Below are 22601 nucleotides of genomic sequence, written 5' to 3' on the forward strand. Positions count from 1 at the left end.
AAAGTAAAATGTTAAAATGTAGAAATTGTAAAATTAGAACATTGCAAATTTATATAAATTTTAGAAATCACACACTTTTTTCAGTTTTTAGTAAACGTTATAACACTTTATTGGCAACACTTTAGCATCGTTAGATGTACTTAGATCAGGTTTAGTTCACGGCATTCATTAGGCTAGCTTAGGGACTATGTGAGTGGGTTTTGTTAAAGCTTCGATTTCCTTGTTGGTTCCACATTTCGTGGCAATAACAATATCGTCTAACAGCTGAGGCTCTTCAAGAGCACCAACAGTGCCACCGATAGGAGTGGAACAGATTGGAGGTCAAGTCCTGAATTCCGACCCGCTACCGCCGTGTAGTCATCAGGTCGCTTTGCCGCGCGTTTCTCAGCCTTTTCGCAGAGGTCACCGCAGCTGGCGTGCTCACAGATGTCGCAGATGTTCGACTTGGGCGCCCTATAGAACTGCCTAGCCCGACGAGCTAAAAATGATTTTTAAATATATAAATTTATTATCTAGATTGAAATTCGTTAAACCTACCGCTGTCGTAGTAGTCATACATGACCACAGCTACAGGTCGATGCTTAGTGACCTTGACCGTCTTGTAGGCGTGCAGCGTGGGACAGACCTCCCTTCTGTCCAGGTAATCAAAGTATATCACCACCTTTGTGTTCCTGTTCTGGGTCTCAACCTTCTTGATACGCTCACTCGATTCCAGGGTGGGAAGTGTATCCCTGTCCACGACAAAGCCACTGGGCAGTTGCACTTCCATCACGGCCATATTGGATCGCTGTTCATCCTCGCCCGCCACGGAAACAAAGCTGGCGCAGGCCGATAGATGAAGGTAGTCCGCATGGGAGTTTCGATTCACAGTGGGATCCAGTACAAATCGTGGCCAGGCACTGGTCACATTCGTGTTGTAAGTGTAGCTGACCTGGGCCAAGGCCATGCCACGTCCAGTGGCCGAAACGCTCAGGTTTTTGAGGTTGTTAGGCAGCTAAAAAAGATGATTAAACATTAATCCTATCATTAGTTAGACAAACTATATTTAAGCTCACCTCTACTGTTTGCAGAGCCAGTGAGTTTTCGGCATTCACATTAATTATCGTTTCGGCACCTTCTCCATAATGAAAACCGATTTGGAGATTATTTCCTTGACTTGAGAAGCGTTCGGCAAACACGAGGAGCGCTTGTAGGCCCACAACCGTATCCTGAGATGCCACAAAGCCACCTTTAGGATTTCGCTGATCCATTAGCCAGTTCAAGACGGGCAGGGCATCGCCCACCAAGTTGTTTTCCAAAAGAGCCAAGGCGGCATAAGCGGAGATCTCAATGTTGACACTCCGGGTGGCATTGTACCAGGGTGACTGCTGTTCACCAGCGGGAGCTGTCTTATTCCACCATTTGCGACCATCTGAATAGAATTCCCTTTATTAATGAATAACCTTCTTGAAAATGGATTAGCCTACCCTTGTTGGTAGCCATCGAGTCCAACCGCTGAAGGAAAGCTGCCTTGGCATTATGATTTGCCCGAGAGAGCACATAAGTGCCCAAGGCCATGGCATGCAGATTGTTGGACCCATCCAAGCCTCTGGTGATAAAGTCCAGGGCTTTGTTGATGTTATTCCGGTATTCCGGATAGAGATCCTAGACCAATTATGATATAATATATTTCCTATTTCATTGCTAGTCACCTCTATTACTTACCACATTTTCCATTAGAGCCAAGGTCACAAAGGCGGTCAGACTGATGCCATCATCGCCGAATCTCTCAAAGACATCGCCACGCTCTTCGAACCCGCCATTCGCCGACTGAACACTTCCCAGATAAGTTAGTGCCTTCTGTAGGACATTGCTATCTACTTGGGTGAAGGGAGCCGCTTGTCGGAGGGAACGAACCACATAAGCAGTCAGCCAGGTGGAGCTCCTCTTGGCATCTAATCCGAAGGCACTAAAAGCGCCATTCTCATGGCGATAATAGAGAATTCTTTGATAGCCAACAGCCAGATTGTTCGTAGCACGGAGTTCCACTTCTGGAGTGAGTTGGCGAAGGCGCTGGAAGGAAGATTTTTTAACATAATTTCAAAACAACTTTTCTGATATTAACTTACTCCCAGGTAGCGTAGGACCATTAAGTTGGGTACAAAGTTCACCATGGTCTGTTCACCGCAGCCCGTTGGCAGGAGGATGAGGTTGTCCAGATTGCCCACCAAACTGCCAATCAGATCTCCAACGGCTGACACCTCGATTCGCGTGGATTCTGGAATTGCATTTCGTGGAACCGCAATGGTAACATTCCTCCTATTTTGGGCATTTGAGTTCAGTTCGAAAAGGAAGCCCCTGTTAACCCGTTCCGTGGCTCCAGGATGCTCCACCAGCAGATTTTGCTCCACTGTGTCGCCAGCTTGGGAAGAAGCAGCCATTGCCTTGACCAACAGAGAACCAACTCGCTTTGGTGTTACGATAAAGGATACTGAGCGGGCTGATTTACCCGGCACCTGCAGGGATCGACGCCTGTAGAGCTCCACCTCTGTAAGAATCATTAAGTTTAAGGATTTTAAAAAACTTGGAAATATCAAGGATAACTTACTTGGCTGGTTTGTGGCCTTGGGATCTAGCTGGGGGAAATCAAAGTCCAGGGCTGAGTTGTAAAAGGTAACCTCCACGTTCAAATCGCTGTCCCTGTTGTTGTGCACAACGAACGGAATGGCAATGAGTTCATCTGGAAATCAATTTAGTGTTATTTTCTTAAGACTTATCGAAAGTCTATGTAAGACTTACCCCTCCTTATGGAATAGGGTAAATCGGTAGTTATATAGAACTCCTTGTATGCCTCCATTTTACCATTTGCCGGAGATAAACCAAGGCCATTAACAGGATCTAAAGCAAAGGCGGAAACTACCCAAGAAGTCATTTCACTGGGAATCCTTCTGTGGATGGAGTTCCTTCCATCACTGCTGGCCGAGATGTTCAAGAAGAGCCACGTATCCGCAGGATCACGCATCACATGGACCCTTGGATTGTGCCAGAAGGGCTTGGGGGTGTAGGAAAACGCGTATCGCCCTTTGCCTGGAGGCAAGGTATTAACCTCGATCTTGTGGGCGGGTCCAATGTCGGTTTTTCTCACAGTGGTAAGCTTATCTTCCTCGGGACCAGTGGAACTGTCTCGTCCTAAGGCAGGACTGCTCTCAGCTTCCTTTTCGACAAAGTAATCCGTGTTGGACATGGTTATCACACCAGATTCCTTGCCTGGTGATCCCACTGGAGTGTTCACATCGCTCAGTTCGTATGATCGCAGGGCATCCATCAGTCGTTTGTGGGTCAAGTCATGCCCACTTCCCAGGGCATTGGCATTTTGATCCACCAGCATGAGTCCCACATAAGAGTAGGGCTTGGTACTGATGCCTATATCAATATCCTGGCCGGGAGGTGCTCTTATTGGAGCCTCAACTTGTACCTAGAAATGAAAATATTTTAATTGGAAATTTCACTTGCTTTCTTGGTGTTTTTACCGCATTCAGCAGATTTTCTTCCAACTGTATGACCTGCTCATCGTAAACAAACTCTCCATTTACTACCGTATAAACGAGCAGTTTGGCCCTTGGCATCATGGCGAATGAGGCTAGGAACTTGATTGTGTGGAAAGTTCCATCGGCCACCTTATGAAGTAAGAAGTTATTAAAAAAAGCTCTTTAAAAACACAACCTTAAAACTTACATCCACATTGCGAGACAGAATAATATCCCCACGCCCGACCACTTGATACATAAAATACTTAATGGGCTCAAAAGAGCGTATCACCACAGAAATTTCTTGGTTGACAGTGGGTCTAAAATGTATAAAGCCATTAGATATTGACCTTTATATTTATATTTGACCTTCTCACTCACCTATCGTTCAAGATCTTAGCAGTGATATAGTTTTTGCTGTGCAGATGTTTTCTCGGGATCTTTCCCACCTCACTAATCACACCCTGGTAGTCGACAATGATAGAATGGTATTCATCCCGATCCCCAATAGGAACCGTAAACTTCATTTTTATCTCGCCACTGGCATCCAAACTATAGGCCGTGCGATTATACATCTCACTGCTGCCGTAGACATTGGTCAAATATGCGGTAATCTGCGGATTAAAGTCCCTCAGTTGACCGCCATCATTGCGGGCTATACGAGCCTAGAAAATATGTTGTTAAAAAATGTAAAGGAAAGATTCTTTAGTAAGTACTTACTATAGCTTCAAAAGGCACACCAGGGATATAGTAACTGGGCACCTTGACAGCCTCGACACGATAGTGATTCAAGTGCAGGGTCAAGACGGTGGAATAGTTTTGCACAGATCCAGTGGACTTTTCCTCGACCAGGGCATCCAAAAGATACTGCCTTTCATAGTCCTGCTTGAGATGGAGCTCGTTCTCTATATCGAACTCAAAGTAGGCGCTGCCGTCAATGGGGACAACTTTTCGGGTAATGAGATCATTGACAAAGGGTTGAAGAGAGCCGAAGAAGGTGGGATATATGGATAGGGTGGCTTCGCCCACAATTGGATGACCAAATGCATAGCTAAGGGGTAGACTCATTTTTATAGATATAGATATAGATATAGATATAGATATAGATATAGATCTATATACTCACTGCGCCCTGACAGTGGCTGATATTTTGCCATCCTTATAGATAGCATGCTTAGGTGTATCTATATCCACCACGAATTTGGGTAGAATGTGATCGAGTATCTCGAAGGTTTGTGTATGAGCTTGATCAGATACATCAACCACTATGGACCAGGTCCCAAACCGTGGGTAATCCGACAATCGAAGTTCGTTCGAGTAAATCGAATTGGTCAGGCGAATGTCCTTGTAGCTTTTTATGATATTGTCACCCGAATCCTTGATGTCCACATGCACTCGTCCATAGCCACGAGCAGGTTTTAGATTGGCATCCAAGATCAGAACACGATAGTGGACCAGATCGCCTGGCTTGTAGATGCTCTTGTCCGTCTGGACCAGAACAGTATGTTGCTTGGACTCGAAGTGCAGCTGAGTCTCATTGGTGAACTGAACACCACCGAAGCCTTCAGCCGTGAGACGATATCTGTCAGTTCTTAGGGCGGGAATCTGGATAGTCGTCTTAGATAAGTAGAAGATCTTTTGCTAAAAAGCTAAACCTACCTCAAAGTGGAGTAGCTGTGTGGAAAAAGGTCGTAACTCTACGGTCTTAAAGTCCGTATAGGTGCTTCCTAGTATCCCCACCTTGAAAGTGGCTGACTCAGGTGCATTGTGCAAGCTCACGGCCACATGGAATTGCGAATTCGGTCGCACTGTGTTCGGGGCAATGATGGAGTAAAGACTGTAGGAAAGTCATAAAATGAAAAATTTAAATAAGTTTATAAAGAATATAGAAAATATAACTTTAATAAAACCATGAAAGATCTTCGTGTTTAAGTTTCCCTATTTTTTAGATTTGGATAGCTGCCATTTCTCATTTACCGAAAAAAAACCAAAAGCCGAACAAAAACAAACAAAAAGAGGTACAGATTTAATGTTCGCAGATAAGTGGATTACACCTATGCTGCTATGCTATCTGAATCTTTTCTTCGCTATTCATTCACGCGTCTAACGGAAGACAATGCCCCAACCCCAAAGGGGGTATTGTACTTTAACTCTTCGGTCGGGTCAGCATCAATCGCTGCGGTGCGGTATCTGTCGGAAATGTTTGGAGGAGGTCGGTGGTTGCTGTTTGCTATTTGGTGGTTTATAGTCGGGGTCGTGGTGTTGGTGGTTGTGTCGGTGGGAAGTACGGCAGAGTGGCTCGAGCTATAACTATTTTTTTGTGGTTTTCTTTTGTCGCTTCCTCGAAATGCAGAAACTGTAAGCTTTTTGAATCAGCCGACACAAACAATTGCAGTTGTTAGTCACACAAATTTTGTCTAATTTAAATCTATTTGTTTTTTAAATGTTAAAGTCTGAATTTTCTATAAGATATGCTAAGTCAAAGGTATAAACTCGGATTAATAGCTTTTGATAAAAAGAAAGATCCTAATGACTGAGCCCAGTTTTTGTTAAGAGAATTACAATCTTAATATGAAAATTATTGTGTATAGTGAAAATATTATACCAAAAGATTTATATTAGCATAAACATTAATGGTCTTCATCTCCAAAAAGAGCATTCAAATAACAATGTTGCCTAAGCAATGTTTTCTTTTCATTTTCAACTTTTCCATTCAGTACTCGTTTCTGACTCTACTTATACCCTGCTGTTTTGGTAGTAAACTTCTGTGTTTTCATTTAGTTGATAGCCAAATTGCCAAATTTATAAACTGCCTCGTAACTGTGCCAGCTTTTTGTGCGTAATTCACAGTTTGCCGCCTGTTCTAATTCCAATTGGTTAGTTTGGCGGGTCTAACCTGTTCCCACCAAAAATTTTCTTTTGTGTTTATGTCACGTTTGTTAGCCTAAAAGAAACAGGTTCCCTCGGCGGCGGTGGTCGCTCTCGCAAAACGGTTTTTAGCCAGCACAGGTAAACGGCAAAAAACAATTTCGCTTTTGCTCAAATTGGCCGCAAAATGCAGGCTTCAAGTTTCCAGTTGCAGTCGCGATGTTCCACCTGATTGATTCTGCCATGGGGTGTTAAGCGAATGTAACTAGCTGAGTTTCATAGCCAATCTGCTTCTATCCTATCCGGGTTTGGATTCGGATTCGGGTTCAACTGATTGATATTCACCCACATGAGCTGGCGAAATCAAGCCTTGAATGAGTGCCCCATATATGGTGGCAGATTGAACATCGAGCCAACTCAATGACAGATCATGAATACCAGAAGAAAAAGGTGGAAAGCACCAGAAGTAGACGCCTCCAGTGGAATTATTGCTCGCCATTACTCGATCAGTCACCGTTCTTGGTGGACTTGTACATACATAGCTTAATAAATTCGCAAAGTGATTATAAGATCGCCTCGACCGGTCAGCCTTCAAGGTGAGCCATCGGAAATGAGTACACAAGTAGCGATCCATGTTTATGTGTCACCTCAACTAGCAGCATCAGGGTGAATCGAGCAAGTAAGGCAATGATTCTGTTTAAAATGACACAAATATTTGTCTCAGATAGTTTTTTATTAGCATTAAAGCTGAGTTGGACTAGAAGTATTTTATTTAATAGAAAATCTATGATAAATATTTTAAAGGATTTACTGAGATTTAATGTATGAGTCCATTTTATATTTTATATATACATACATATATTTGGGCAAACTTTTAACTGATTTTGAAAGAACAATTTTAATTAGTTAAATTAATTAATTTTCAGATAAAATTGATTTCCAAACTCTAAACCCATTGAGCAATCCAGCTATTTAGTTTTTTTTATCGAAATGCATCTCCTTTTTAGCATCTTGCCACCTTGCATCACCCTAACAAGTTGAATACGCGTAGGCAGTTTAAAATTCGCCTCCAAAAATCGCGTTGGCTTCGGATTATTTCATCTCCCGAATGGTTTCCATCTTGTCAGCTTATTATGACAGTAATAAAACCCAGGGCTAATTTCTTGATTACATGTTGTTAATAACATATTTGCGTGGCGGCATCGTCCCGAAATTCACACTGAACTCTCGAGTTCCCCGTCTAAGTCATTTGTTTCCCTGACTTCATCTGGAGTCGATTGGAGTGATGTCATTTCTTTACGCGGCATTTTAAAATATATCCATTTTTCGTTTGTTTGTTTGATGTGTCACCTGTAGAGGTGGGAATGGAGGGTGTGTGTGTGTGTGTGTTATACTAACCCCTGAGCCGATGTTTGATAGAACAAACAAGCGGTGACTAAGATTACCACTGGTATAGCTCCCATGTCCGCTGCCTGGAGGCGCATTTTTTTACTTTTCTTTGAATCGCGTTAGCAAAATTAAGTGTAAACACGTTTTCTCGATTGTCGAATTGTGTATTGGCATCACATATTAAAACAAAAATCAAGTCGAACTTTATTGCCGTGGGCAGGCGCTTTGCTCTCGCTCTCTCGCACTCCCACTGTTTATATCACTGTCTCACTCGCGATTGCAGCAGCACCAAAAGCACCGTCGATTGCCCAAGACGAAGTGCGCGTTTTTGTAGCGACTTTACTCGCCTCCCCTTCTGCGCGATTTTTACCTTTGCCGCGGAACGCTCGCGATCACCTGTTGTCCGCTTGAAAGCTCGCAGCCAACTGATTTCTCAAGCCGCCGATCGCTCTTGCAATGTTCGAATTCTCAGCGTGGTTGGCGCAATAAGCTTAGCAATAATGAAAACAAATAAATGTTAGGGATGCACAGTGGGGCCAAATATGTAATCAGAACATAGCTTAAAAAGTTACTCCGAAGTTTAAAATATGAATTTGTACATTACCGTTACTTCCAGTTGGAACTCATTCTTAGTGCATGGTTTTACCCACAGATGGATCTATTAAAATAAATGATGTTAATAGTATAGTATATCAGAGTAGATTAGGAAAGTAAATAATTGTAGATGCGTTGAAAAGTTTTCTTTATTTTTAAGAAAAAAATTTTAATTTCAAATATTGTTTTAGATTCAGCTAAATTCAAAGGCTTAAAAGCTCTTCATTCGTATGGGTTCTGTTCAGCGCTAAGCGAAGTCTCTCACCCATCAGAAATAATGGCATTCAAATACAGGCTTCTTAAAAAGTGCTCCATTTATTATTATTAATATATAAATTTGTTGATAAGCTCATGAATAACAAAAAGAGTACATACAAACTTTATTTAAATAAAGATTAATTAATCAACTCAATGCTTATAAGAATTGTCTTAAGATGAGTCATTAGCCTGGGTATGCTAATCCAGAATAAGTTGGGACTGTCGTTGAATTTTCATCGTTACTGAAGAGGAAAAGCTATTCAAATTTAAAAGAAACAAAGTGTTACTTTTTTGAATGGCAATTTCTATTGTTTTGCAATAATATTTATGAAGAATTTTTTTATTTTAGTAGTAACATTCTTAGTTAGGTTTCCCTCTGCAATTACTACTATATTTGCAGCAAGAAGGCCTTGAGCCTTACTTTCTTGTTTGAGTTAAAATAAAGTAAAGAAGTATAATCACGTCTATGAAGTCTAATCAATGTCATATTCTAAGAAATTCAATGAAATGATTTTTAAATGAGGACACTTATGGTTTTCATTATCTAAAATGGTTTTAAAGTATAAAAACTTAACTATAAAAAAAGATCTTTGTGCAGGTTTTAAATATGTTTTTTTTAGGCACCTAAAGAGTGATTATTAATTTTTTTAAATGGCCCATTTAAGAATTGTTACAGATTCTTGTTAATTTTCGTATTGACAAACTTGCAGGGCTTAAAACACAAAACCAAACATAAGCTCATTGTTTTCATAGCAATTATCACTGCATTGTTTAACATGATCAGCCGGTTAATGATCTCGGTTATAACAGATGGTACTCTAAAAGAAAATCACTTTTAACAGAAATGATGAGTAATTCACAGATAAGAATGGCAAGTCAAAAAATCTTTCAATACAATAGGAATTTCCGTCTGACCATTCTTATCAGAATCAGAATCGTTAACAAGATCATTAAATATTTTTAATAAATAAAATAATTAATTCTTTCCGGCAAATAAAAGTGAAAAGAGTGCATCTTTACAAAAGCTTTCAGCCTCTCTTAATCTAACCTCGCTCTCTCTCTCTCTCTTCGATACATGAGGTATAGCATGTAAACAGATTTATCATCAGTGACGAAAACAAATACTTGAACCTATGCCAGTCGCATTGCTAGTGCCCATCTATTATTCTGCTCATTTAACGGCTGGAGAATTCCCCGAAGTCATAAAGAGAGCTTCCAGAGAGCAGAGAGGGCAGTATCTCTTGGGAGAGTTCCATTTTCCATACCTCATTGATTGTACTTAAAGCCGGTCTCGAACTAAGACGAGCTCATTGTTTGTCGCCACTAGCTGGTGATCAGTCGATTCCCAAGGTTGGTTTTTTTTTGAAATTTTTATTAAGAGTCAGTAACTAATGTGACAAAAAAAGTGAAATAAGAAAACTAAGAGTTTGTAATAAATCTTTAATAAAATGTCTATTATTTTTCAGCTTTGCGTGTCGTCCTAAGCAAGATGTTAAGGATCTTCTTGTGCGGAATTATCTTCCAATACGCCCTGCTAATCAATGCCAGCGGGTAAGTGCGATTGTTTGCATATAGTATATCAGAATTGATCACTTATCAGTTTCACAAAGGAAGAGGTCATCAGAAGTGTGTTCTAAGAAAATAAACTGATAAATATAAAGCAGCCAATAAGAATTGTTATGCACGGACGTGCAGCCACGTATGTAAATATTTAGTAGGCTGTCCGATTTGGTCGCCGATTCCCTTAAAACCGGTTGGAAAACCAAGTTGGTTTAAATGACCAATATGAGTGCTTAAGTTAGTTTTCTTTCGCTGCTCAATCGGGACATTTCGATATTGTGTTTAAATGCGCTAAAAAGTATCGCAATATTGCGTAACACTATAAAGTAGATGTAAAATACACGGGCTTATAGCAGCTACAAATTAATATTAACGGCATGCCATAAAGGGGGAACTTTTGGGTGTACGAAAATACTTGGAAATCCCCGATGGTTTGGGTAATTACCCACAATAAATGTTTATAATGTTTTAAAACTCAAAAATTTTACTCTTCATATCAATTAAAAGTCCTATTGATAGGTATTTCCGAGTCGATTCCCAGAATAACGCAGGCGTTTTGCCATTATCAGAACATTCAAATGAATCAATCATAGAACAGGGGAATAAAGCCTGATAATTAATTATCGAAATAAACATGAAAGTGCAATTAGGTATTCAAAATCCGGCAATGATAATATTCATTCGCACAATCATCAAACCTCAATTAAAGAACTCCGCTTGTTTTGCAGCTTTTATTCGGTTGTCGGGCCTGGCACCCTGCGGCCCAAGTCTAAGTACAATGTAGCCGTTTCTATTCACAAGGCAGATGGCCCGAGTCAGATAAAAGTCAGTCTAAATGGTCCCTCCTACAATGAGACCAAGCAAATCGAGGTGCCGCCCATGTCATCTATGAATTTGGAGTTCGAGGTGCCTGAATTGTCCTCAGGCGATTACAATCTAACTGCTGAAGGAATCTCCGGTGTGGTGTTCAAGAATTCCACAAAACTGAACTATGCGGACATCAAGCCATCGACCTTTGTCCAAACTGATAAGGCCACCTACAAGCCAGCAGATCTCGTACAGTTCCGAATTCTCTTTCTGGATGAGAACACTCGTCCGGCTAAGATTGACAGGCCCATATCTGTGGCAATCACAGATGGAGCTCAAAACAGGATCAAACAGCTAACAGATATCAAGTTGACCAAAGGTGTCTACTCTGGTGAGCTCCAGTTGTCCGAGCAGCCTGTCCTGGGCACCTGGAAGATCACGGTCAGTGTGGATGGTGACAACAGGGAGACCAAGTCGTTTGAGGTGGACAGGTATGTTCTACCCAAATTCGAGGTGGTTGTCGACACAGCCAAGGATGTGGTCATAGGCGATAGTGCGATCAAGGCAACAATTCGAGCCAAATACACATACGGCAAGCCAGTCAAAGGAAAGGCTACTGTAACGATGGAGCAGGTCCATGGATACTTTGGGGATACCCACGGAAACAAACAGGAGAAGACCATCGATGTTGATGGAAAGGGTCATGTGGAGTTTGATCTTATGGGATTCCAAACGCTTGGCTACTCACCACCAATGAAACTCTTCGCCGTTGTGACTGAGGAATTGACGGGTAACAAACAGAATGCCACCGCCACAGTTCGTCTCCATCAGCAGCGTTACATGATTGAAAATGTGGAAAAGCCAAACCATTACCAAGCCAAAATGTCGTTCGTCTATCGGGTTGCTGTGAAGAACGTAGATGGGACACCAGTCACGAGTTCCTCGAAGATGGTGAAGATAAGATTTGAGAACGCTCATCACTATTTCCTGGGCAGTGCCCCTGGACCAAGCGTTGTTTTTGAGGCACCTGTAAACGAGAATGGCATTTGCCACCTTTAATGTCACCCTGCCAGAAAGCGATACCAGATTCTATCGCATTGTTGCCACTTTTGATGGTTCAGAGAGCCACATTGGTACCATCTCAAGATACGAACCAACTTTGGATAGTTCCGAGCCGCTAAAGATTCAGGTCAACACCAAAACGTAAGTAGCTAATGAAGAGCTATCAATACGGTAAAGTGGGTTTATGAGTTTTTGATCTTTCAGGCCAAGACTGGGCGAAAGAGTTTCTTTCGATGTCATATCCAAAGAAGATATTCCCTACTTCGTATACACGGTTGTGTCCAGAGGTAATATTCTGCTGAGCGATTACGTGGATGTGCCGAAGGGTGTTAAGACCTATACTGTCAAGTTCACACCTACGTTTAGTATGGTGCCCAAAGGCAACGATCTATATTCATTATGTCCTTCACGAAGACCTCCAGTTTGAGGAGAAAACTATAGAATTCCAGAAAGATTTTGAAAATTCTGTAAGTCTTACTCTAGAAATATTGTTCTATAAAACGTAAGCTAAGCTTTGAATCTTCCTAAATAGATTGATATCTTGGCTCCCTTGGATGCAAAACCCAGTGAAGAGGTCAAGTTACGGGTGAAAACAGACGCCGACTCCTTTGTGGGTCTTCTGGGTGTGGATCAGAGTGTCCTGCTGCTCAAGTCGGGCAACGATCTAAGCCAAGACGAGATCTTCAATAGCCTCGACAAGTACAAGACATCGACACCCTGGCACCGGGGCTATGGACGTTATCCTGGACAAGCCTCAGGATTGGTGACCCTAACCAACGCCAACTATCCCTACAGCACAGGTAGGACAAAGGATTAGGTTTAAGATGTTATTTATGTTTTACAGGTGAAACTTAATTTTTGGAAAGGGCTTGAAAGGCAAACAGAACTAATGTTTTCAGCTAGATAAGTTATTGGCCTTTTGCTAACCAAAATCGATCCTCCATCAGAGTTCCCTGATTATCTCGATGATGAACCGTTGAGCTATGTTCTCGAAGAAAGTTTTGATGAAAGCGGATTAGGAAGCTTGCCTGAAGTGGCAAACATTCAGCCTGCTATCGGGCATCACATTGAACCGGTAAAGATACGTAAGAACTTTGCCGAAGTCTGGATATGGCAATCGATTGGCCGGAGGTGGGTGCCCTAAGAATGATGCCACATGTTCTGCACCTTAACGCACTGCTATCTCTGCTTTCTAATTTTTTAATTTATTTCTTGAGCAAAAGCAATTACTTTTCAAGGCTGAGGCTGTCAATGCAATATTTTACTAATACCAGGGGTTCTTACAGCAGCAACAGAATTTTTAGCAATCGTTCTACCAAGAAAGAGGAGGCGATTAGAAAAGAGTTCCCGGATATTCGGGTGTACCACACTATTATGAATGTTTTCTCAGGATAGTTTCGGGGGCATTTCATGTAGTTTTCTATTTCATTGCAATCCTCAAAGTTCTATCTTACTTTCATGAAATACGAATTTTAGCTGGGTCAAATGACTATGATTTCGATGATGAAATTGACTTCCGTGTAGCAGATTCAATTGCTTACGACGAAGTGGATTCGATTTCTTTGAGTTCACCAAAGAAACCCGAAATAGTTCGAACCAACTTTGCCGAGGTCTGGATATGGCAAACAACTGGCCAAGGGAGGTGGGTTTTAGATTTTTTAGACATTTTTTATAGCATGCTGTCTTTCGATTAAAAAGTTTCCTACTTTCTAACCCGACTAAATATCTAGTGAAGTACTCAGACGGAGGTCGGTAGGTGAAGGCTTTCACATACCAGTTAAACATAGTCAGGGTTCTTGGAGATTGAACTAATATCATCTGGCCCAACATTGGTATCTAACAATATGAGAGCAAACTCGTAAAGGTGGATTATATCCATCCCAAATTGGTGGCAAATCAAATCAATCTTAGACTGGCCAAACCCCAAATCAATTGTTAATCATGTATATCCTCGACGCAGATTCATTCATATTTCCTTATATACTAAACGGAGATTACCCGGTTGCATTTTCCCTCGCGGCACCTACCACAGCCTTTGCAGAAATGAGTGGATTTTCAACGATAGCGACTTCTTTGACTCCTGCTCCACAGATTCGAAAAGAGTTTCCGGAGAACTGGCTATTTTACAATGCAGAAAAGTATGACAGATTTCTAAGCTAATTTTTAGTAGGGGTGTACATTGTCCTGTGGTATCTTTACGCTTAATACTTAACTTCCTAACAACTGCTTTAATATCTAGATACTAAAACTAAAGGGCAAAGGAATTACGGAACTGTAGACCAAGGTTTGGCTTGATAGAAGTAGAAATAGCTGCACCTCCATCACTAGATAATACCAAATCCACAGACTCAAAAGGAACTTCCCGAAGAATATTTATACGATATAGGCCGATCTCCCCATGCTGCAGCGGGGGTTATATTATGTACTCAACCTTATCATATAGACTTAGCTACTGAACTAATTTTCTTGATTAAAGTACACTGTTATGTAAATATTAGGAAGACGAATAATCTTTAGGCCCGGGCTTGGTTTTCCCCGCCCCCAAATACTAAACCGCGTACCGATGGATGTTGCAGTCTCTGCACCCGCAATTCATGCAACCATCTCTGAACCACAAATTCGAAAAGAATTTCCGGAAAACTGGATATTTTACAATGTTGAAAAGTATGGAAAATCCCATAAAATAATTCCTGCTATTCCAAGTTCCCTCTATGTTTTTGACTAACACAATCATTTTAAAGACTGCTACAGTTTCAGAAGCCTAAGAGTTGCTCTACTTCTTTATGTTATAAAAGAGAAAATCATTATTATAAAGTTGACTTGTTAGAAACGAAAGGAGAAAGAAAGAAAGACCTACTAACAAATTGTATATCAGATTTGTATTATCAGACCTACTCCTATCGCGGACCATGGATGACATATCGAATAGGGTTACCTCACATGGACATGAATCTCGTTGGTGGCCAGCCAGGTTCCGCTGCAGTTGCCAATAGAGGCTTTTTACCTGAAATCGACTACACTTATGCACCTATTAGAGGCATTTCTATAAAGCCCACTCCACCGCCAACAGTAATACGCAAAGAGTTCCCAGAGACGTGGATTTTTGAGAAGTACAAGTTGCTATTTTTGTGCCCTGTAACGTCACTGTGCATGCCCTCATGACCCAGAGTCCAAAGCCCTTTTCTTTTAACATGCTTTTAATATGATGATTTGTTTTCTTAATCATAACTGTCCTTGGTAGATGGAGTAGAAATCAAATGCTAATAATAATGAAACTTTATGTTCACTTTTCTGAACTTAAAGATAACCCTACATAACAGGCAGAATAAATAGGACACTTTCCGCTATTTCTTTTTTCTGACAACAAGCGATTAGTTTTTTGTTACCGAATTATCATAAAATTTTCAGCCTACCTCAGGAGGGTATATTCATCTCGATTCCCGTTGGGAAATCGAATTGGATATCCTGGTGCTAACTGGTCTTTCAAAAGCCCAGTGGTACTTTATTACTCAGGTCCTCAACATGCTATGTCTTCGGCACATATTCCACTAAGAATAGTGTCAGCATATCGTGCCCCATTACCTGCGCCGATTCGTAAAGAGTTCCCCGAAACTTGGATGTTCGCGAATAACCCTGAGTAAATCCTAACACCTTATAATTGGCCCTCATTGCATGCTCGTATGAAAGTCAAATAAATCGCTAAGAGTTTCATGATTATCATTCGGAAGTTTTCTTTTTAGGCCGTGATCTGATAAAAGAGACTATACTCCATGGTTGATAATGTGGAAATCTTTTTTTTTGCAATAATTATAAAACTAAATTCAGTTTTTCCTTTATCTTTAGTTTTCTGAAGATACATTTAGTCCACATTCCAAGCAGAACAAACAGTAACTTTTTCCTTTAAGCCTTTCTTGACAACAAAAAATCATAAAACTATCATAAAATTTACAGTCTCCCTCAGGAATTTATATAGACCTCGAATACCGTTGAGAAATAGATTTGGGCTTCGTCGTCCTTACTTGGCTAGTCGACGCACATTGATAGGTCACTATGATGAGGCTGATCAATATGATGAGTCCGCCGAATATATTTCCACAAGTACTGTGTCATCACAACCTGCACCATTACCACCTGCGCCGGTTCGAAAAGAGTTTCCCGAAACTTGGATCATCGCGAATATCCCTGAGTAAATCTTTACACTTGAAAGCGTTATAAATGATTGCATTATTGCATGACCCTATCAAAGTGAAAACAATATCTAAGCAAGTGCATTTTGGCTGCCACAAATTCAAACTGATAGATTGTTCCGAATCTGAAGAGATACAAAAGATTTTAATTTTTTTTTAATTTTCTTTATGGCTAAATTTACCTAATATATACCTTCCGTAACCGACTAAACACTTTTCCTATTCCCAATAATTTAAGGCGTAGAAAGAATTGTTGGGGGTGTTGTCCCCATCATGAAGGTCAGTGCGGAAAGGCGGGGTTCTACCAAACTTCGAAAGACCACCCAAAAACCAACTGACCTAATCAGCGAACCTTCGTCAGAAGTGGAAAATATCGAAAATAATTTTGGAGTGCGGTCGAAATTTTTAGAGACTTGGATATACGAACTACAAGATATCCCAAAAGAGTAACTAGTTTTCCCTAATGCTTTTAACTTTTCCCATGCATGTTTTAATGTTAACTAACCCTTCACACCAACCTAATATCTGGCCTTTGTTCGTCCAATGTGTTTATGTTTAGTCCAGTTAAGTTGAAGATATTAAACAGTAATTATCACCCTTAAACAGTGTGGATGAGGAGGGCTTCACCCTGACCAAGAAGATTCCGGATACGATTACTTCATGGGTCGTTACGGGTTTCTCCCTAAACCCCACTTCTGGTATTGCTTTGACCAAGAGCCCAAGCAAGATTCGAGTGTTCCAGCCCTTCTTTGTGTCCACCAATCTGCCCTATTCCGTAAAGCGAGGTAAGGATACTCCCTTTCTCTATATGTCGAGGCCAAAGCTAACGATTCCACATGAACTCCAGGTGAAGTGATTGCTATTCCCGTTGTGATCTTCAACTACATGGAGAAAACAGTCGACGCTGACATCGTAATGGACAATTCTGACCAGGAGTACGAGTTTACCGAGGCCACCAATGAGGTGTTGGAGAAGGCTATCGATGAGGTGCGCCGGGTTAAAAGGGTTACCATACCGGCCAACAGTGGCAAGAGTGTTTCCTTTATGATCAGACCAAAGAACGTGGGAACCACAACCCTTGAAAATCACGGCCACCTCTCCCTTGGCCGGCGACACCATCCATCAGAAACTAAAGGTTGAGCCGGAGGGCGTAACTCAGTTTGAAAACCGAGCAGTCTTTATCAACCTCAAGGATCAGCCTGAGATGTCGCAGTCCCTGGATGCTGAGATTCCCAGCGAAATTGTTCCTCAGTCTGAGTTTATCGAATTCTCTGTGGTGGGAGATCTCCTTGGCCCCACGCTCCAGAACCTTGACAACCTGGTGCGTATGCCCTACGGTTGCGGAGAGCAGAATATGGTGAACTTTGTGCCCAACATCCTGGTGCTGAAATACCTGGAGGTTACTGGTCGCAAGTTGCCGGCCATCGAGGCCAAAGCCAAAAAGTTCCTGGAGATCGGCTATCAGCGGGAACTGACCTACAAGCACAATGATGGATCCTACAGTGCCTTTGGAAAGTCGGATCCTTCGGGAAGCACTTGGCTTACCGCCTACGTAATGCGCTCTTTCCATCAGGCGAGGACCTACACCGATGTTGATCCGAAGGTCGTCATTGCGGGTCTCGACTTCCTCGTAGCAAAGCAGAAAGATAACGGCGAGTTCCCGGAGGTCGGAAAACTCTTCGATAATTCCAACCAGAATGCCTTGGCTCTCACCTCGTTTGTCCTGCTGGCCTTCTTCGAGAATGATGTAAGTCACCTTATTGCTTTCTCATATTTTGATAGTTATTTTAATGGAATCACATTCTTCCAGGAATTCCTCCCGGGTTATAAGAGTGCCATTGAGAAGGCAGTTCGCTATGTTGCCGAGGAGACTGACAAGACGGACGATCAATATTCTTTGGCCATTGCTGCCGTGGCCCTGCAACTGGCCAAGCAACCGCAGGCGGAAAAGGTACTGGCCAAGTTGGAGAGCATGGCCCGAAATGAAAACGATCGTAGGTGGTGGTCTAAGACTCCTGTGACGACTGGTGATGGGGATCGAATCTTCCACTGGAAGCCTCGGAGCAACGATGTGGAGATCACTTCCTATGTGCTGCTCGCTCTCCTTGAAAAGAACCAGGCGGAGAAGGCCCTGCCCATCATAAAGTGGCTGATCTCGCAGCGCAACAGCAACGGAGGATTCTCCTCAACTCAGGACACGGTGATTGGCCTGCAAGCCCTAACGAAGTTCGCCTACAAGACGGGTTCCGGCTCTGGCACCATGGATATTGAGTTTGCTTCTGCAGGAGGATCCAAGGATACCATCAAGGTTAATCCCGAGAACTCCCTAGTCCTGCAGACCCACGTTCTGCCCAAGGACACTCGCAAGGTGAACTTCACAGCCAAGGGCACCGGATCTGCAATGGTTCAGCTCTCCTATCGCTACAACCTGGCTGAGAAGGAGAAGAAGCCTAGCTTCAAGGTCACTCCAACGGTTAAGGACTCGCCCAACCCGCTGTTGGTGTTAGACGTTTGCGCAGAGTACGTTCCCCTGGAAGATTCTGACAAGGACAAGGACTCTAACATGGCTGTTATGGAGATCGCGCTGCCCTTCTGGATTTGTTAGCGACGGCGATAGCTTGGATAAAATCGTGGCTGTTGATCGGGTGAAGCGGGTAGAGACCAAGAACTCCGACTCTACGGTGATCGTTTACTTCGACAGCTTGACCCCCAGAGATGTTCGTTGCTTGCCCGTGGAAGCATCTAGGGCTCATGCGGTGGCCAAGCAGAAGCCGGCCTCCGTTTCCCTCTACGACTACTATGACACGGAGCGCAAGGCCACCGAGTACTACCAGGTGAAGTCCTCCCTCTGCGACATCTGCGAGGGTTCCGATTGCGGAGAGGGCTGCAAGAAGGCCTAAGTTTTATGGCCGAACGATCGAAATAATAGTCTTTAACTTTGTAATTTGTGTGAAAAAGAAAATAAAATATCTAAACTATGTACGTTCGATAAGTGTGTTAAATTCTTGATTAGATTAATTAGATTAAACTTTACAACGTTAATTACGGAGAGGATAGATAGATTTTACTTACATTCCTTTAGACATACAATTTTCCAAAGAGACTTACTTTATCAGAGATTTATTTAGTAAATAATTACACGGTAAGCTCAGGCGCAGTGTGTATTATTTATTAACCGATTTTGTTAATTTTTTAAAAAATATTTGTCCGACAGCTTGAAAACGTCACTGTCCCTGTTCATCTATAAGTCTGGAAAAAGAGTTACCCATCAGAAATTACGGACTAGAAACTATATACTGACTTACCTTTGAACATTTTTGATTATAACTTTCACAGAGATACCTTTTCTTTGCATTACATTTAGGAAAGTTTCCTGTGCCCTAGGGCTGACCATGATATCGAATTCTTCCAACCCACGGCGCCATTGGTTATACTAGAATAATAAGGTAAAGATACTGCTTAGTGAGATGAAAAGATATTAAAACTCACATCATCTGTCTGCTCCAGGAGTTCATCGATAACCTGTTGGTCTGAGGGAGATTTAATATAAACCCTGTACACCGAATAGTTCTCATAGGGACGAGGTGTGGCATCTGACAGGGTACAGACCCCAGCAGTTATCAACAGCAACAAAGCAATCAATGGTCTCATTTTGACTAAACGCAATGACCTATATAAACAGACTATATACTCGAGTTCTGAGCGGACTATTTAACCAGCTGGAATGTGTAGAACTGAAGAGAAGAATGAAAGTACAAAACAAAATCACATTTGTGCGATTTAAAATAGGTTCTATGAATTAATTTTAATTGCACCTTTTCGGTAGGTGGCTTCATTATGCACAAGCAGGGGCAAGCTGATCATTACTTTTTTATTATGCCCTTTATTTGTAGAGCATACCCTTGCACTCGATGTAAAATATTTAAATGGTAATACGAAATCTTTCCTTTTCCGAACTTATAAAATATGTAAATTCTTGAACAAGATCAGAATTATTTTACCATGAGATCTTGAAAATGTAGATTGTCCAATTTTAAAAGTAAAACTGTTGCCTTAGGGTTTGCGTTTTTGTTTCACCTTTTATAAACTTTCAGTGGTAATATGATTTCAAAAACAGATGGCGCCAGCAGACGGTGTTTGTGGCGGACCAGCCTAAGACGCCACACAGCGGAGTTCAGAGAAAACTAAACCAGGCTAAGTAAAGAACGGTCGGTTGGTAACGCGGTTCTTGCCGCCGCCAATTTAGCTAAGAATTGTGTGATTAAAAAAAAAATATATAAATAATAATAAAACCTTGTAGCTACAAGCAGGTTATTAAACTTCAGTTTCTACTGGTTAACAGAGCAACTGATATATGATAAAAGCTTCAGTGGACTAAAAAGTAGGACTAGAACGTATTATCTAAATAGGCAGCATTGTTTTAGGTATTTCTGATTTTAAAGTTAATTATTAAAGAATTAGGCTCAAAAGGTATACAGTTTTTACAAAATATAAACTTATATTATAACTTACATAGGTCATTTACGGATAAATCTTTGTTGTAATTGAAACCGAAAATAAGACAAGATAATGCAGTTGAGTTTGCCTTAGAGAAATTGTATAAAAACCAATTCAGAATGGGTTAAAATACTACGTTCATTGCAATTAAGTTTTTCCCAATTGATAAGGCACACGACAGGGTTATATCGATCGGTAATAGTAAGCTTCTGTGTGACTATCTTTACAATCCACTTATGACCCGATCGATATAGCAATCGTCTGGGTTTTAATTGTGCTAAATAAGTAGTCGCTTGCCGCATTCTCAGCATTAAGCATGTCACTATATAGTTTTCTTATAGCTTTGGCATTGGTACTCTTTGTCCAAGGAGCCAGTTTTGGCAAGGACGAAAAGCTGCGCTATGATAATTACTCTGTTTATAAGCTCAAGTTTGAGACTCAAGAGCAGAGAAGTATCCTGAAAAAACTTGCTGAGAATCGGGATAATGTAAGTGAGAATTGTTTTAGAGAAAATAAGTTAAGCATTTTCTTCAGTTTAGACTTTGGCATGAAGCCAGGGATGAACTGCACATGATGATAAGTCCAGGTGCCTTCGCCGAACTTGAGACGGAAATCCAGAAGAACAATGTCAGTGCAAAGCTGTTCATAAGCAATGTGCAGGAGTGAGTAAAGTCCAAATATCGGTTGATGTGATGGAAATCTAATGAATATTTCTTCAGACTCATCGATTTCGAAGAAGATGCCAATCTGAAGGCCAGTCGAGATGGCTCTTTTGGTTGGACCAAGTACAATACCCTGGACGAAATTTACGCCTGGCTAGACGAGATACTAGCTTCTTATCCAACTGTTACCGAGAGATTTGTCTTGGGTCAATCGTACGAGGGTCGCACCATCCGTGGCATTAAGATCTCCTACAAATCGAACAACCCCGGGGTGTTCATTGAGTCCAATATACATGCTAGGGAGTGGATTACCTCCGCTACAGCCACTTGGTTGATAAACGAGTTCCTTACCTCCTCGGATGAGCTAGTGAGGGATCTCGCCGAGAACCACGATTGGTACATAGTGCCTGTGCTCAATGTGGATGGTTTTGTTTATACTCACGAGAAGGTAATACTAACGTTCTATATTTTTGAACTCCCTTAAAAATTTTTGGTATTTTATAGGATCGCATGTGGCGAAAGACGCGTCAGCCCTCGGACATTTCCAGTTGCGTTGGTGTAGACCCCAACCGCAATTACGACTCGCATTGGATGGAGAACGATGGCGCTTCCTCGAATCCCTGCGCTGAGGATTACGGCGGCCCCAAGCCCTTTTCTGAACCAGAGATTCAGGCCATGTCCGATTACGTGAGTGGAGTTAAGGACAACATCAATGTGATGCTGGCCTTCCACTCGTACAGTCAGCTATTGCTCTCCCCCTATGGTCATACGAAAGAAGAGTTTCCACCCAATTACGATGACTTAATGGCCGTTGCCCAAGCTTATGGAGATGCAGTTGAGAGTCTGCCATATGGCACAGTCTACAGATACGGATCAGCTGCGGGAATTCTCTGTAAGTTATTAGAACTTTGATTAAGTTAGCAAGAAGTGACATTAAAACCTATTTAGATCCCGCTTCCGGGGCCACCAACGATTGGGCCTACAATGAGCAAGGAGTGGAGATATCCTACACCATTGAATTCAGGGACACTGGTCGATATGGGTTTATCCTACCACCGGCTCACATAGTTCCCAATGCGGAGGAGGCATTGGTTGGTATTGCGGCCCTTCTAGATAAGTGTAAAGAGTTGGGCTATCTTGAGCTCAAGAGCACAAAGTAAGTGCTGGGAAATTCAATGTGCAATAAATCAATAAAGATTAGCTTCAGATAA

The 22601-nt window shown here is 41.7% G+C and overlaps 4 protein-coding genes across 4 annotated transcripts; 2 read left to right on the forward strand and 2 right to left on the reverse strand.

Moving 5' to 3' along the window:
- Positions 1-75: 75 nt before the first annotated feature.
- LOC108118340 (CD109 antigen) lies at positions 76-8175 on the reverse strand. Its single transcript, XM_017230974.2, has 15 exons — positions 7773-8175; positions 5166-5343; positions 4633-5111; positions 4227-4557; positions 3888-4171; positions 3715-3826; positions 3510-3656; positions 2779-3454; positions 2588-2719; positions 2109-2527; positions 1705-2052; positions 1467-1644; positions 1056-1411; positions 538-994; positions 76-478 (listed from the first exon to the last, which is right to left on the reverse strand). The coding sequence occupies exons 1-15, from the start codon at positions 7856-7858 to the stop codon at positions 258-260; spliced, it is 4404 nt and encodes a 1467-aa protein (XP_017086463.2). The 5' UTR covers positions 7859-8175; the 3' UTR covers positions 76-257.
- Positions 8176-9896: 1721 nt separating this feature from the next.
- Positions 9897-19216, forward strand: LOC108118330 (CD109 antigen). The gene is given in 13 exon segments (XM_017230961.2): positions 9897-9965; positions 10082-10166; positions 10904-12029; positions 12031-12185; positions 12249-12417; positions 12419-12511; positions 12577-12844; positions 12992-13175; positions 16838-17016; positions 17079-17308; positions 17310-17978; positions 18042-18818; positions 18820-19216. Coding segments are annotated over 12 exon segments (4224 nt in total). The 5' UTR covers positions 9897-9965; positions 10082-10104; the 3' UTR covers positions 19132-19216.
- Positions 19217-19455: 239 nt separating this feature from the next.
- On the reverse strand, positions 19456-19954 carry LOC108118326. Its single transcript, XM_017230945.2, has 3 exons — positions 19721-19954; positions 19537-19664; positions 19456-19480 (listed from the first exon to the last, which is right to left on the reverse strand). The coding sequence occupies exons 1-3, from the start codon at positions 19880-19882 to the stop codon at positions 19456-19458; spliced, it is 315 nt and encodes a 104-aa protein (XP_017086434.2). The 5' UTR covers positions 19883-19954.
- Positions 19955-21031: 1077 nt separating this feature from the next.
- Positions 21032-22601, forward strand: LOC108118334 (zinc carboxypeptidase). The gene is made up of 5 exons (XM_017230969.2): positions 21032-21215; positions 21263-21390; positions 21448-21838; positions 21895-22282; positions 22339-22601. Exons 1-5 carry the CDS (start codon positions 21045-21047, stop codon positions 22548-22550), a joined length of 1290 nt encoding a protein of 429 aa, XP_017086458.2. The 5' UTR covers positions 21032-21044; the 3' UTR covers positions 22551-22601.

This window comes from Drosophila eugracilis, unplaced genomic scaffold (assembly GCF_018153835.1).
Source record: "Drosophila eugracilis isolate 14026-0451.02 unplaced genomic scaffold, ASM1815383v1 contig_1197, whole genome shotgun sequence".
Taxonomy (NCBI): domain Eukaryota; kingdom Metazoa; phylum Arthropoda; class Insecta; order Diptera; family Drosophilidae; genus Drosophila; species Drosophila eugracilis.

Excerpts from the sequence above, each read along its gene's own strand:
- LOC108118340 (XM_017230974.2), bottom strand. The coding sequence starts at position 7,858 with ATGCGCCTCCAGGCAGCGGACATGGGAGCTATACCAGTGGTAATCTTA. Across the intron at positions 2,528-2,587 it reads CAAGGCCACAAACCAGCCAA|AGGTGGAGCTCTACAGGCGT; the intron begins GTAAGTTATCCT and ends TGATTCTTACAG. Across the intron at positions 2,053-2,108 it reads TGGTCCTACGCTACCTGGGA|CGCCTTCGCCAACTCACTCC; the intron begins GTAAGTTAATAT and ends TCTTCCTTCCAG.
- LOC108118326 (XM_017230945.2), bottom strand. The coding sequence starts at position 19,882 with ATGAGACCATTGATTGCTTTGTTGCTGTTGATAACTGCTGGGGTCTGT. Across the intron at positions 19,665-19,720 it reads TCCTGGAGCAGACAGATGAT|TATAACCAATGGCGCCGTGG; the intron begins GTGAGTTTTAAT and ends TTATTATTCTAG. Across the intron at positions 19,481-19,536 it reads ATAATCAAAAATGTTCAAAG|ACTTATAGATGAACAGGGAC; the intron begins GTAAGTCAGTAT and ends CTCTTTTTCCAG.
- LOC108118334 (XM_017230969.2), top strand. The coding sequence starts at position 21,045 with ATGTCACTATATAGTTTTCTTATAGCTTTGGCATTGGTACTCTTTGTC. Across the intron at positions 21,216-21,262 it reads TTGCTGAGAATCGGGATAAT|TTTAGACTTTGGCATGAAGC; the intron begins GTAAGTGAGAAT and ends CATTTTCTTCAG. Across the intron at positions 22,283-22,338 it reads ATCAGCTGCGGGAATTCTCT|ATCCCGCTTCCGGGGCCACC; the intron begins GTAAGTTATTAG and ends AAACCTATTTAG.